This window comes from Scophthalmus maximus, chromosome 5 (assembly GCF_022379125.1).
Source record: "Scophthalmus maximus strain ysfricsl-2021 chromosome 5, ASM2237912v1, whole genome shotgun sequence".
Classification (NCBI taxonomy): Eukaryota; Metazoa; Chordata; class Actinopteri; order Pleuronectiformes; family Scophthalmidae; genus Scophthalmus; species Scophthalmus maximus.
Window position 1 is genome coordinate 205,206 of NC_061519.1, and position 15,728 is coordinate 220,933.

The 15,728-nt window shown below is 40.5% G+C and overlaps 1 protein-coding gene and 1 long non-coding RNA gene across 6 annotated transcripts in view; one reads left to right on the plus strand and one right to left on the minus strand.

Moving 5' to 3' along the window:
• abcf1 (ATP-binding cassette, sub-family F (GCN20), member 1) overlaps positions 1-15,728 on the plus strand; it is a 31,186-nt gene that overhangs the window by 11,651 nt on the left and 3,807 nt on the right. The window contains exons 8-21 of one of the 2 annotated variants that reach the window (XM_035633120.2): positions 2,490-2,546; positions 2,643-2,726; positions 2,812-2,907; positions 5,159-5,281; positions 5,453-5,553; positions 6,284-6,369; positions 6,461-6,600; positions 8,352-8,500; positions 8,579-8,662; positions 11,627-11,751; positions 13,583-13,695; positions 13,860-14,034; positions 14,310-14,384; positions 14,628-14,698. In XM_035633120.2, coding sequence (XP_035489013.1) covers positions 2,490-2,546; positions 2,643-2,726; positions 2,812-2,907; positions 5,159-5,281; positions 5,453-5,553; positions 6,284-6,369; positions 6,461-6,600; positions 8,352-8,500; positions 8,579-8,662; positions 11,627-11,751; positions 13,583-13,695; positions 13,860-14,034; positions 14,310-14,384; positions 14,628-14,698 — 1,479 coding nt within the window. The remainder of the gene's footprint in view (positions 1-2,489; positions 2,547-2,642; positions 2,727-2,811; positions 2,908-5,158; positions 5,282-5,452; positions 5,554-6,283; positions 6,370-6,460; positions 6,601-8,351; positions 8,501-8,578; positions 8,663-11,626; positions 11,752-13,582; positions 13,696-13,859; positions 14,035-14,309; positions 14,385-14,627; positions 14,699-15,728) is intronic. The other variant, XM_035633122.2, reaches the window with a different exon arrangement.
• On the minus strand, positions 3,400-4,602 carry LOC118310313. Of its 4 annotated transcripts, XR_007030728.1 has the most exons (4): positions 4,464-4,602; positions 4,187-4,309; positions 3,740-3,861; positions 3,458-3,528 (listed from the first exon to the last, which is right to left on the minus strand). It is a non-coding gene; the product is annotated as an uncharacterized LOC118310313 (long non-coding RNA). The 4 variants fall into 4 exon arrangements; XR_007030729.1 differs by lacking the exon at positions 3,740-3,861 and having other exon boundaries at positions 3,400-3,528; XR_004793757.1 differs by lacking the exon at positions 3,458-3,528 and having other exon boundaries at positions 3,626-3,861.

Genomic DNA, 15,728 nt, shown 5'->3' on the forward strand with positions numbered 1-15,728 from the left:
CATGTGCCATTGTCTTTGCCTTGTGTTTTCTGTTTACCTCGGTTTCCTAACCGCTTCCTTCATTCTCCTCTGACAGCAGCACTCCTGCTGTCTTCCTATGGAGCTAGAACATTGACAGTAAACAACAAGTTTTGGCAATGAAAAACGTTCAACTGAAAAATAAAAACAAACATTAAAAAATGTTATCTCACAATCATACTATTTTATTACATTTTTATATTTGTATGCATTATGAAGGCTTTTTCCAATTTCAATATTTAAATTTTTTCTTGAGGTCTGTCTTTTTTCAATGACAGTTTTTTTTTTTTATGATATCACTGGTTTTCAGTTTCAACTCTGTCACTGTTTTGGCATGGAGAGGAGGGGCTTGAGTGGAAGGACAAGGAGGGACATAATTGAAGATACCAGTGGGCTCCGAGATAGCATGCTATCCTTAGCAGATCAAATTGATCAACGTGGTTTATCAGCAGACATGCCCGTATTAATGACTGCACCACACTGCGGACACCTCGCCCATCACGCACCCCCGGCAGAGAGTTCCGCAGCCTGCGGACTCGGCTCCACACTGTCGGCCCTGGAGCTCCGCACCGGCACCTCGCCCCATGCAGCCTTGGCACAGAGCTCCAGGGATGCAGCCGTATGGAGTTAGAATTGGGTCATTAATACAGCGCACAAAAAAATGACTCACGAGCGATGTATGTGATTTCACACCCGCATATACACTGAACAATATTATAAACGCAACGCTTTTGTTTTTGCCCCCATTTTTCATGAGATGAACTCAAAGATCTAAGACTTTTTCTATGTACACAAAAGGCTTATTTCTCTCAAATATTGTTCACAAATCTGTCTAAATCTTTGTTAGTGAGCACTCATTTGCCGAGATAATCCATCCACCTCACAGGTGTGGCATATCAAGATGCTGATTAGACAGCATGATTATTGCACAGGTGTGCCTTAGGCTGGCCACAATAAAAGGCCGTCAGCAAGACCTTTTTTTTTTGAGTCAGCAAAAAGATTGATAGGTTTTATAGGTAGCCAACAAAACATAGCTCACAAGCAATTTTTGACAGCTACAGCCTACTTGAAGATGTATGAATAGCGAATATGACCGTTCGTTGACTCTCGTCCTGCCTGTCATGAAGGGACTAGTTATGTTGTTACAGTCCCAGGCTGGTAGAGGGCTCTAGGAGTATACTCAAGGGAATTACGTATAGGCAGGTGCAGATGGAGCGTATATGGCCGGAGGCATGAGAGGCTTTACCCCCACGTTGGGCATGTTATGATGTTCTGCCAGCTCCCTGAAAAACGTCACTCGAAGTGGAAATGCCTGGGTGCTGATCATTGATATCAAGATATCACACTGCCGATGCAGCCACTGTCTCTCGCCTTGCCAACAGTCTCCTACCTACGTGAAAATCCAACCTGCCAACTCCATGCTCCCTGAGAGCTGTCAGTCAAGAGGCTCCGCCCCCTGCATTAGTCAGCTCGAGGTGCTCATCATCTGTTGCAGTGAAAGCGCTCAACATGACAGAAAAAAGACCTGCATATAGTCTTCTCGATGATATTTTATCAGAAACACGGAAAGGGCAGAGAATATGAGTGAAGAGCGGGGAACCTATCTCCTGCAGCGTGAGCTGTGATGTAACAGTGAGTGTGTCAACTGGGAAACCCGGGTTGGGGGGGACTGTAGCACAACACTCTTCACCCATATTCTCTGCCTTTTCCGTGTTGCTGAAAAAAATCATCACGCAGACTATATGCAGGGCTTTTTCTGTCATGTTGTGCATTTCACTGCAACAGAGGATGCGCGTAACCTTGAGCTGACTTTAATGAGGAACCACATATTAACCTGTAAAGTTATCTCTCTCTCCGCACAACACAGAGAGCGTCCGCTCAAACTACTACCTGTTTCTGACCTGTCAACATAAGACTATCCTGTAATATATTGAACACACACACACACACACACACACACACACACACACACACACACACACACACACACACACACACACACACACACACACACACACACACACACACACACACACACACCGCTCTCTTTCATCAAGAGTGTGCAGCGAGGTCTGGAGAAACAGAGATGGCTGCTGTAGTGACTTTGCAGTTCAGGTTGCAGTCCGTCTGTTAATAAATGCTGTTGTCTTAAGGCAAAGGAGAAGTTTCTGTGTGTTATGTGCCGCTGTTGAAGAAGTGAAAGGAGTTTGTCACCGTAGTGGGGGAAAAAAATTTGCGAGCACTCCGTGCAGCAGCCCACATCAACTATGCCTAAATCCACTACTGCCTAGTGTGAACAGCACACCGACTGGAAGCCTGCGATTACAAGACAGCACGTCATGAAGTATTTCCACAGAATAAAATGTGTTATCTGTGCATCGGATAAATTTTTATGGCCTACATTATTTATATGTGGGTTTATAACTGGGTTAAGATGAATTTTAAAAACATTTTAAAATCCCTTCCTCTAGTCACCACAAAATGATAAGGATGAGAAGCCAAACAAGGGGAAGAAAGAACAACAAAATGCAAGTAACATGCACTGCTTTGGGTTATGCTTTCTCTTTTAATCTAATTTTCAGCATTTTCCAGGTAACCATGATTTGATTTAACTGTCTATCTAGAAAAGAAAAGATGCTGAGCAATCACCCAGTGAGCGTGAAGAGGAAGAGGAGGAGGAGGATAGTGACAGAGGTGACATGATGATGGTATGTTTGTCCTCTACACAACTCTCTATTTTCCTTCTCTGCTATGGATCAGTGTGTTAACTCATCTCTGCCTCTAACCATCAAGAGTGCTGAGGATGTCATCGCAGAACAGGCCAAGCAGGAGGGGGACGACCCATATGCTAACCTTAGTAAAAAGGAGAAAAAGAAGAAAAAGAAACAGGTAAATCACTATGGTGCATAAAGCTGCACTGAACATATTATGCATGTCCGAAATTAGCAGTGCTGCTAAGCCTGTAATTGGAAGTCTTTCTTAAATGGGACTGGTTATTTGTGTTTTCTGTAATAAATAGGGTTCTAATGATTCTTCAAAACCTTGGTTCAATTCAAGGTGTATTTCCTATCAACAGTTGTTGTCCAACTGACATTTTAGCAAGTTAGAAACATTTCTATATATGAATCGTGACAAAGTCTAAATCTACCCCAGGGCTCCAGACAAGCTTTTGTGGTTGCACTGGTGCCTAACCTTTTCATTTAGGTGAACCAGCACAATTTAGGTGCACCCAAAAATTTTCACTGTGCCTTTTGCCACCGCAATAATTATCCTTTTCTTGACAGTTCCCATATACATTGGTAATTTCTTAATCATGGAAAACTGTAAATAGGAATAAAGGTGCTTTCTCATGAGGATGATTTGGGACCTAAATTTAGTAGAGGGTTCAGCTCTTCTTTCGCTGTATTATAAGCAGTGTTAAATTTTCTGACTCTGTAATCACGAAAGTTGAGTCCAAACGGATGCTTAATGTTCCTTTTTCTGTCAGCCACCAATGAAGGCACCGTGAAACTACAAAGACAATAAAAACACACATTACCACTCAGTTAATCAAATTAACAAAGCTATTAAAATTTCAACAATTTTGTAAATTTAAACAGTGACCAAATACATCGTTAAAATAAATAAATAAGAACAATTCATTCAATTCCTAATACATGAAATAACACTCAAAAAAAGATGCCTCTTAAATAATAAAATTAACAAACATAAGGATAAATACAGTCCTGCCCGCTACTGATTCCTTTTTCCCTGGTGCCAGGTAGAGAACCAGGTAAAACAGGCCAGATCTCCTGGTCGCCATGACACCGGGGAATTGGCGACCCAGAGGGGGATGTCTGCCCCCTGGTGAGCGGTACAGGCAATTGCCAGGGTACAAGTCATCATAATCACAACATCAACACCACCGCTCACGACAGACCGATACAAAGAACCATCAAAAATATTATAACTCTCTGAATTCCAACAAGGGCCAGCTCGAACCCAACAGGGGCGACGTGTGAAATGGCAACAGTTGCAGTACTCTTGACATTGTTGAATATTGAACAGCTCTATTTTGAAAAAAGAAACTACTATAAAGTACATAATGTTGTGTGATGAGTAATGAGACCAAAATAACGCCCTGTCAAAGAAAAAAGTGAAAACTCAATATATACAGACTGACTGTTACCTAAAGCTCTTGGACTCTACTGTTGTAAAGGGTTGTAGGTCTTTCACTATGAAGTGGGTTACAGTGAGGTGGAACTCATTCACCCTCTCCTCAGTCTCCTCCCACTAGCTGCAGCTGTTGTCTCTGAATCAGAATCAGTTTTATTGCCAGGTAAGTAACAGCTTACATACAAGGAATTATTTTTGGTGTTATTAAGGTGCATTTAGCAGTCAACATATATACACAGAATTACCGAATTAACAAACAAAACAAGACAAACTGCTGCAAGGTAACACACTGAGGCAGCCATACGCAGCGCCATCTTGAACAGTCCTGACTGGGACTAGCAGATCGCTTGTCTTAACACCTTTACTTGCAAAACATTTGTTACACTTGTGGCAACGAGTGTTGTTTCCATCGATTTTGGTGAAGTACAACCAGACTTTTGACAGGTTCACTCTCTGTGTGAGACAGACAGTGAGAGCTGGCCCCGCCCCCTCCACAGGACAGGCTTCGACCGACACAGACACAGATCCCTCCTAAGGATTGGAAATAGTGAAAATGAATCAAAGACAAACATTACAGACATCAAAGACATTAATTTCCTCCGTACTGTTAGCAGAACCGTCGGAGCATATGGGCCGTTTAATACCCATCCCTAACTATCTGATTTCTTTTTCCCACCAACATTCAGAAAAGACGAAAAGTGTCAAATCCAATCAGAGTCAAAGGCCTGCCCCTTCTCTGCATCTGATTGGCTCAGACCGTGGTATTCTTCTTTGCTGTATGCTGGTGGGGGAAAAAACATAACACAGACACACCAGCTTAATGTTAGCCCCACTGTTAGCCCCACCAATTTTTAGTCGCACTCTGGAGCCGAGCACCCTTATGTCTCACAGTAAGCTAGTGATGGGCCTAATATTTGCCAAACAGAGTGATCCTGCTGCTTCCTTTCCTTTGCTTCTGCAGATGTTCATGTTTGTATCGTTGCAGATGGAGTATGAGCGTCAGGTGGCCAGTGTTCGGGCTCAGAATGCCTTGGAGGGAGATTTCTCCATTTCCCAGGCGGAGATGTCTTCCAGACAGGCTATGCTGGAGAATGCCTCTGATATTAAGGTTATATAATTATTATAATCTTCTCAATGAGTTTTGTAAAAAGTGCTCTTACTGCCCATTTTATAATTATTTGTAGAAGATTTCTGAGTAATTTTTGTGCTTTTAAGTAGTTGCATGTGCTACATAAACAGTGTGGAGTCTGTTAGTGAAGATCTGCTTTGTGTACTTCAGCTCGAGAGATTCAGCATATCTGCACATGGCAAGGAGCTTTTCGTCAATGCTGACCTTCTGATTGTAGCAGGAAGAAGATATGGTTTGGTTGGACCAAATGGGTAAATATATCTTATTTATTTCTTTATTTTATATTTTGTTTTTCTTTCTTTCTATCTTTGTTTTTTCTTCATACTGGCTGTGTTTGGTTTAAGAAGTCACCAGATGGAATTAGTTTCTTGGATCACACCTTGATCATGATAAATCTGGTGAATTTCAGTGTATATATTTTTGGATTGCACAGCATGATGAATACTGTATGATAACAAAAACATTTTATAAACTAGAATGACACTCAGCGGTAAACATTCCTCCTCCAATGTCCAACAGTTTCCCTATGAAACCACATGTAAATCTGCTAGAGTCAAATTTATTTGGATCATATAAATATGCCTTGAAAAAATGATCTCTTCTGTAGTTTTTGCATAATCCTGCTGACAAACAAACAAACAAACCAATAAACAAACAAACGGACAGGGACAAAAACATAACCTCCACCTAATTACCGTGAGATCAAAATCAAACCTTTACACTCATGAACTCATCTATATTCGTGTCCTTTGACCTTTGTCACGCCAAGACCTAAGGACTAAAACATTGCTTAAACTGTATTAATATCACCAACAATGGATATATATCATGCTTGTTCTCCTATAGCATCCTAATAGTTGTGCCCATGCTGCCACTGGTTTATTTGTGCTATGACGAGTAGCCAGGTTACTTTGGCTTGATTAATGTTCATCTATGCATTAATAATAATTGAAGTACATTCAAGAGCTCCTTTTTTTTCAGCAAAGGAAAGACCACATTACTGAAACACATAGCCAACAGAGCTCTCAGTATTCCCCCCAACATTGATGTGCTACTGTGTGAACAGGGTAAGTCACCTACCACAATGTGCCCTCTATCATTCTTGTTTGTCCATGCTGTTACTGCCATGGACTCTGTCGTGTACTGTGTTTATGTAAGAGGTGGTAGCTGATGACACGCCGGCTGTGCAGGCGGTGCTGAAAGCAGACACCCGCCGCCTGAAGCTTCTGCAGGAGGAGAAGCAGCTCCAGGCTCGTTTGGAGAGGGGAGAGGACAGTGTGGCTCAGAGGCTGGAAAAGGTGCGTGTGTGTGCGCCGCCAACATGGTGTGGTATAAACTTTAATATCGTCTTTTATTTAAGTGCATCACTGATGTGATGTCACTGATCACAGTGCCTGAGTGTATGAATATGACAGAAAAGTTCAGTAAATATGTATGAATGTGTGTGTTAATAATCTTAGACACCTTTTTGTGTGTACAATATTGGTTGTAGTTGCTTCTTAGCCAAGCAGGTGGTATATGGAGTCTGGGGAAAGCTCAAAGCTTGGGTATTGAGCCGTTGTTTTGTTTGTTTCATATACAAGTTGTTTAAACAATACAAGTGCATGTAGATCAACAGATGCTTTATGGTGGATGGACAAATAATTCAAAATAAAACCCGGTTGAGTCTGTGAATGTGAATCAATTGTACATCAAAGTATCTACACAAAGACGAGTCAATGATTTTCTGTGCGATGGTTGGTTCGCACATCTTGGTGTTCGTGGAACTGCAACCTGTTTCTGACAAAGCTTGCATCAGTCTTTCAAATCCAAGACACCGTCACGCCAGTGAAGTTGATCTTGACTTGGGATTAAATCTAATGATTTCTGTATTTGAACTACTGCCGCTTTTTCTTCACTCATTTTCGACTAATATGCTTGTGTTGTTTTTTTCCTGCTTGGCGTCCAGACTAACAACCCCTTACTTTCCCAAACAGCTTGGTAAAAGACTCACCGAGACTTCTCGTTTAAACTTGAGGCACTTAATGGCATTTATTTTCATTAAATAGTCTGCAACCTGCACCGCACTCTCTCGTTTTTGATCAGTTATTGCAAAGTGAGTGACATACTTGATAATGTCAGCCGGCACTGTTAAAACAACAATGAAGATTAGGGATTTCCCGATCAAGTTTTTTGCCCCCGATTCAAGTCATTTAATATTCAGTATCTGCCTTTATTGTACTTTCCTAGATAATACAGTGGCACAGTGCACACTTCAAGTACATAATTTAAAAAAAATCCATCCAATGTATATGCTTGTCAATTATAAAGCTCTGCAATGCATTTAAAAAAAAATGTCTGCAAGCATCCAGGCTGTTCCTTAATGTTTTTATTTATCTTAATTTTAAATTGAAAAAAATAAAAATACAAAGATACATATCGCACACCCCCTAGTGCATACCACTGCCAAAGGCCAACAGTCCTCTTGAATTCAAGCAAGCTGAGGTAATAATAATAATAATACATTGGATTAACAGAGCGCTTTTCACGAAACCTACAGTTTCGTGAAAATCGAGTATGTAGAGTCGTTGCCTCTCATCGGGACTCTTTGGCAGTGTATCAATGTGTATGAATGTGACAGAAAACGCGCGGGAAGTGCAGCGTTATATGAATGTGTGTGAATGGGTGAATGTGACTTGTCCTGTAAAGTGCTTTGAGTGGCCAATAAGACTAGAAAAGATCTATAAATACAGTCTATCTACCATTTACCCAAATATGCCAACAAACCAGCCAAGCAACCAACAAACAAACAAACAGGAGCGACATTACCTCCATGGTGGATGTAATTAAGTTGTATATAATATAATTAATCTCTTACTCATTGTTTCATCATTCCAGATGGTTCAGGGAAGCAGGGTCTCACAGCGCTGCATCTGCTGAGATCTAGTTTTCCTGTGCAATAGAAGATTATTTGTGACATTTCAGATGCTCTTACTTTGAGTTTGACCTCCAAAACACGAACTTTATTCTGCTGTGTCTGATCATGTGATTTCTCGTCTCTCTTCGACAGGTCTATGAAGAGCTGAGAGTGATAGGAGCAGCAGCAGCTGAGGCCAAAGCAAGACGGATTCTGGCTGGTCTGTCATTTACCCCTGAGATGCAGAACAGACCCACCAAGAGGTTCTCCGGAGGCTGGAGAATGAGAGTCTCCCTTGCCAGGTACTGTACACCATCACAAACTTCATGGATGGAACAATACCAATGTTTTTCGCTGACTCTTACCTTCTGTTACCTCAGAGCTCTGTTCATGGAACCCACACTTCTGATGCTGGATGAACCCACAAACCACCTGGACCTGAATGCTGTCATCTGGCTCAACAAGTATGAAGCATTTTATTGTTTTAATTCTAATGCATTTCCCTAAATTATATCATATCCTATCTGAGGATTGTCTGGTTTCTTTTTAGAATTTTATTTTAGGATCAAAAAGAAAAAAATGCTCACTCAGTACTGCTGAACATCCTGAAAAAATGAATTTTGAATATCGGGGAAAAGTCCACAATCTTTCGTCAGTTATTTAAGAAAAAAAATAAAATATATATCCTAGAGTCACTGCATGTAAACTAAATTGTTGAAAGCATTTTATTTTCATTTAGATAATTACGACCTACAGCTCCCAAAAAAAAGTTTTGTTAAAATATTAGAATATTTTATTTAGAGTTTGAGTAAATTACTACAGGATATACAGGATAAATACCGTATATCTCTGTCGAGTTCAGTACACACAACCACAATCATGGGGACGACAGCTGATATTTGTCGAGAGGAAGATCATCGATTATTACGAACCGCATGCAGCTCTTTTATTTTTTACATTAGTTTAACTTGTGTGTTTTGGCCCGTTACTTCAGCAGAGCAGCTATCAGTCTGTTACTCAGCCCCGCACTGCTCCCTCACATTGTACTTGCACTCGCGTTCACACAGGCGAATAATAAACTGTTTCGATGAGGAAGAACCTCAGTTCTGAGGAAACAGTTGTTGTCACCGTTGGCGTGAACGCGCCGTTGAACACAAAACATATATGATAGTGGAAATTAAATGAAAATCTGAATTATGGTCTTAAAAAGGACAAATCATCTGATACATACAATTTTATACAAATTGCTACTTTCACTTAAAACTTCCAGCAGGTATCAAGTTCACTATTTATATTCATTGTACAGTTAATTATTCTGAGGTGTTATTGTTTTTAATGGAAAGAATGACATTTTCAAAAGAAACTACTTTCCCCCCTTTTTTAAATTATATGTGGGTGGGGGTTGTCACTGTCCATACAAGGATATTAATGGTAATTGTAAGGATATTAATGGTGATCATCATCATTCAATTATAAGTATCAGTCTGGTTGAGATTAAAGCGGCGGTTGTACAACTGTCCTCTCTCTCTCCTCTTCTCCTGGGTCTCCTTTCCTCCTCTTTCTGCCCACCTCTCCTCTCTCCCCCATTTTTCTCCTCACCCCAACCGGTCGAGACAGATGGCCGTCCACAACTGAGTATGGTTCTGCCAGAGATTTCTTCCTGTTAAAAGGGTTTTTTTTTTGTAAAATTTTTTTTCTCATCCACAGTCGCCAAGTGCTTGCTCATGGTGGTATTGTTGGGTTTTCCCTGTAATAGTGTAATATTTACCTTATTATGTAAAGTGCCTTGAGATAATGTATGTTGTGATTTGGCACTTTACAAATAAAATTGAATTGAATTGAATTAAATAAACCACCGACCAAGTATTGAGTGCATAAATGAACAAATACTTTTCAGAAATTGGACATTTCAATTTTGTTAATCCTTTTTTGATAACTGAGGTGCCTTTTTGATTTCACAACCCCGATGTTAAGTTAAAGACATTGAAGTGTTACTGTTAAAATATTCACCAAACAGTAAATTTTACAGTTCAAAGGCTAAAGAGATTTTCGTGACATTTGATCACACATCTGATAAATTTGCACATATTGTTTGTACAGTACTATATGTTGTCACTCTTCAAGCACCACTGTCAGATAATTGAAATTAGTTTTTGCCTTTAGAGTTATGGATCTAAGAATGTCTTGAGTAATATCTATGGAGTTAGAATTGGTTTATTAATCCAGCGCACAAAAACATGACTCACGAGCGATGTATGTGATTTCACAAGCGTAGATATTAACCATCAGATTTAAATCCCTTGAGGCTCAAGAACTTGCGGGAGAGGCCTCTTCGCTGCTCGAGGGTCATTTCTGCGTTGCGGTGAGAATATACAATCGCGGGAGAGGCAGATTTCACTCACCTGTGGAGTGCCATCTACGCTCGCAGGGAAAGTTTTTGACACTATGGGGTAGGATCCACTTGACTTTGATTGACAGCGCTCAGGGAGCCTGGAGTTGCCAGGTTGGAGTTTCACGCAGGTAGGATACTGTTGGCAAAACGAGAGACAGTGGCCGCAACGGCAGGTCGAGAGTCAACACTGTGTCGTTGTCCATAGAAAATGCCAATTCTTTAAATCTATGGTAAAATTATAATAAAATATGCTAATAAAGACAATTATTTATTGTCTTATTCATTCATTTATTGTCAGTGACTGCTTCTTCTTGAAGGGTCAGAGTAATCTCTTATAGTAAAAGGCTGTATGGTTTAAATTTACTATGATAGTAATCCTTATAGCCCAGGATGTCCTGAAAAAAATAGCTTGACTGTGCATTACAGGGTTGATGTTATACAAGCTTTATTAGATAATAAATCCAGGATGGAAACGGAGTTAGCAAAAGAGATTGATGGATTTTAAACGAAACGTAGCTATCAAGCAGTTTTTGAAAGCTACAGCCTAATTGAAAATGTAAGAATAGCGAATATTACAAATTTTGTCCTGCTGATGCAGCCACAGTATCCTGCCTACGTGAAACTCCAACCTGGCAACGCCAGGCTCCCTAAGATCTGTCAATCAAAGTTCAGTGGCTCTGCCCCCAAAGTGTCAAAAACTTTCCCCTGATAGTGTAGGAGGCACTCCACGAGGAAGTGGAAGCTCCCTCTCGCGCGAGCGAGAACAGATCCTGTTGAGCCTCAAGGGATTTAAATCTACGTGCGATGATTAATATCTGCGCATGTGAAATCAAATACAGCGCTCGTGAGTCATTTTTTTGTGAGCTGGATTAATGAACCAATTCTAACTCCATAAATATCCTTCCATCTGCCAGATACGTTTTTGTCATATTGTTGCAGTGTTAGGGAACATGACTTGATGTTCTATAATATTTCCAGAAAATATCTGGTCAATACAGATTGAGTCATTTAAGTGTGTGCTCTTTTTTCGCTTCAGCTACCTTCAGGGCTGGAAGAAGACTCTACTCATAGTTTCCCACGACCAGAGTTTCCTTGACGATGTGTGTACGGATATCATCCACTTAGACAACCAGAAACTCTACTATTACAGAGGAAACTACCGTCAGTATCTATTTCAACATCTTTCACATAACATGAACCTCAAAAAACAGTACACATTGTTTCAGGTAGGATGTTCCCAGCACCTTGGAGAACGAATGTACATTAACAGTCGGATGGCACAGGCTACATCCAAACGACTACATTATTGTTTGAAAATGTTTTCAAGATGTCCATCCACACAAGCATTTTAGCTCTGTATCGGTAATAATTTCCCTCAATGTCAACACACCTAAAGAAAATAATGCCCTTTCACGTACACTGGTCATTTGTGTGCTGGTGTTGTCTACACTGCATTTGGTTGCTTGATTACAGAAAATAGTTCAAACGAGAAATTGCAATGGTGAAAGTTTAGAGCAGGGATTTCTTTTCCTTGGATTCACAATGAGGTGGAACTGTTGCTGAGAGGAAGTGTTAAGTGATGAGATATGAAGAGAATGTGGGTGACATCTCTTTCTGTCCATACCACAACGCAGCCCCAGAGTTTTCACACTCTGGGTCTGTAGAATGAGTGATGCATTTTAAAACAAAAACTTAGTCGTGTGGATGTAACCTCAGTGTCTTCTGTCTCTTAATGTGCTTAGACTGACTCCATGCTGCTCTGTGGGGCACAGGGTTTTTTTTCTGACTCATTGTCCTGCTGCAGGAGGAATTTGGGAATGATCATCTGTTTCCCTGACAGTACTTCTTTATGGATAAGAATCAAAGTCTGAACTGACAAAATCTATTGCACATTAAATTCCCATACCTGATTTTTTAATAATAATAATAATAATAATATATGATATTTGTATAGCACTTTTCAGGGAACACAAAACGCTTTATGGGGGGGGGGGTTGGTTAGGGATAGGCAGAGGAGAATAGATGGGGTTTTAAGGCACGACTGAAAGGTGGTGAGGGAGTCGGAGTTGCGGATCTCTTGGGGGAGGGAGTTCCACAGCCTGGGAGCTACCCTGGAGAAGGCTCTGTCCCCAATACTGCGGAGGTTAGTTTTGTGTGTACACCATTTCCCACGCAAAGGTGGTAAAGGAGTAAAAAGATGTAGTATACTTTCAGATTGGACCATTTTTCTTAAATTATGCCACTGTCCGCTGTCCCACTGACAGTTGACAGCAGCAGCAACACGTTGCCACTCGCACTACTTCTTTTTATTCGTGATCCCGCTGCTGTGGCCACCAAATAACGTTGTTTTCCGGGCATCCACCTCCCCTACAGGCGTGTCAATCTCAGTGTCTGAGCAGTTTGTATGTATTTGTTATTTTCTCACCTGTCACCATGATTCACCGTAAAGAACAATTGGATGCCAGGCTCATTAATAAACGGATCAGCATTCATGAGATGATTTACATTGAAATGGGAGTATCATATGCACACTTGTAGGTGATCTGTGATTTATAAAGGCAGAATTGCTTATAGGTGTGCGTACGCACGGTTTTATAAGTCTGAATATTTTTTGCCGTATGCAATTTTTGGCTTTTGGGCGCACGTACATTTTTAGTAAGGATCCTACGCACAGTTTTATAAATGAGACCCCAGGACCTTGAAGGTAATCTGGAGGGAGACAGGAAGCCAGTGAAGTTATTTTAGGACTGGGGTGATGTGGTGCCAGGATTTAGTGTGAGCGATGAATCGGGCGGTTTTAGGTCTACCTTAATTCATCTGTCTACACTGAAATAAGCTCTTTGCGTTGCAGTTTTATTACATATTTTGTAGCACTCCTACAGCTGGAATGGAAAGAATGAGTAAGTTACAGCAGGTTAGTGTAATGGTTAGACAACTGAAAACTCACAATGGAAATCCTGCTTTACATGGGTGTTTTTTGCTTTTTCTTCAGTGACTTTCAAGAAGATGTATGTGCAGAAGCAGAAAGAACTGCAGAAGCAATATGACAAGCAGGAGAAGAAACTCAAAGAGCTGAAGGCTGGTGGCAAGTCCACCAAACAGGCTGTGAGTCAAAAGTGACATCAAATGCAAGAGTTTAAACAATGTTGTCATATAAATTCTTTACGTCCTTGCCATTTTCCAATTGACACCAGTGCTTAACCCATCTGTTCAGTGTCCTGTCCGTTTTGCGGCTGATTCTTTTTCTCTTTTTTTATGTTTCTTATCAGGAGAAACAAACTAAGGACGTCCTGACCAGAAAGCAGCAAAAAGGCAAGAAGAAAGGAGGTCAGGAGGAGGAGAGCCAGGAGGCCACGGAGCTACTGAAGAGGCCAAAAGAATACACTGTCAAGTTTACTTTCCCGAACCCACCACCTCTCTCACCACCCATACTGGGACTACACAGTAAGAACATATACACACTGCTGCAGCAGCCATTTGTTGTTATTTGCTGTTTCAGCAGCACAAGTGAGGATTGTTGAATGTTCCACCTCAGCTGACAAAAACATCAACAGTGTGTATTTGGATAGAGTAAACAAATTCATGTATTTTATTAATATTAATCCTATCTGAGGAATGAAAAGTCATAATGTACCGGAGCAAATGTTCCTTGTTTAATAAAGTTGTATTGTACGATTTGACTTGGAACTGTTTTGACTCCATTTTGTTTCACTATCCAGGTGTTCACTTTGGATACGAGAGTCAGAAGCCTTTATTCAAAAACGTGGACTTTGGAATTGACATGGACTCCAGGAGTAAGTGTGTGACCTCTTTGCCGAATCTTGGCTGAATCACTGTGCTGACTCTGAAATATATTTCTTGGGAACTTTTGATTTTGCCATGTAAACAGAACTAAACCTACCATATTGTTAATGTTGAGGTCATGGTACAAAGAGCAGATCCGTCTGCAGCTGACATTACTTTACATCTTGATGAACTGTCTCAACTGTTTCAATGTTTATTTAGATTCTGACATGACTTTATTCTTTCCTCTGTAGTTTGTATAGTAGGACCCAATGGTGTTGGGAAGAGTACCCTGCTGCTGCTCCTCACTGGGAAACTCAATCCTGTAAGTGAGTAGGTGTGCAAAGATTAGAATTTTCAAAGATATCAAGTGGAAAAGGGAAGTGAACCCCTTTTGGAATGATCCGCATTTTTGTACAGTGCTTTCAAAAACAATACAGACACTTTCACTTCTTCCACATGATGTTCTGTTACACCCTTTTGCTACAATAGTTTGAATACATGTTGTCCCTCATCAGTTTATACTAATGCTGTCAATCGATTAAAAACAACAACTAATTAATCGCACAATTTGATCAAATTTTTTTTGGTTAAGTCTGAAGTTTGTATTAATGGATATTTAAATGTAAAATTATGGATTTAATGTAGAATCAATACAGGAGGTATTGAAATTCAAATACTATTTTTCATAGCATCTTTGAGCACAGATTCTCTCCTGTGAACTACAGATTTGCAATAAAACCAACAAGGCCAAAGTGACTCACTGAGGCCTCGCCGACGTGACCATATATCGATCAGACAAATATCTGGACACGTCAGGAAACCCTCTCCTGTGTGAGCTGTGATGTGAGAGGCAGTGAGTGTGTCAACCTGGAAACCACAGCAACACTTCACTCATATTCTCTGCCTTTTCCGTGTTTCTGAAAAAAATCATTGCGCAGACTATATGCGGGGCTTTTTTCTGTCATGTTGAGCGCTTTCACTGCTACAGATGATGAGCGTAACCTCGAGCTTACTTTAATGCAGAACCACATATTAATTGCTTCAAGTTATTTCTCTCCCTCCCCACAGAGAGCGTCCACTCAAACTACTCCCTCTTTTTTTTAACATAAGAGTATCTTGTGATATATTGATCGCTTTCCTTTTTGACGTCCATCGTGAAAGTGCAAACAATTACTGTTTCGCTTGTGTACCGCATATTTCCCTGTGTCACTTTTCACGTGTGTTTTCGTGACAAACCCTACTTTAAACTCCGTCCTTGTCCATATCCATCTATAGCCAGGATGACTAATGGCTAACGGTTATGTGGCACACGTTGTCAGATAAATGCGTTAATGTTGACAGCACTAGTGTAT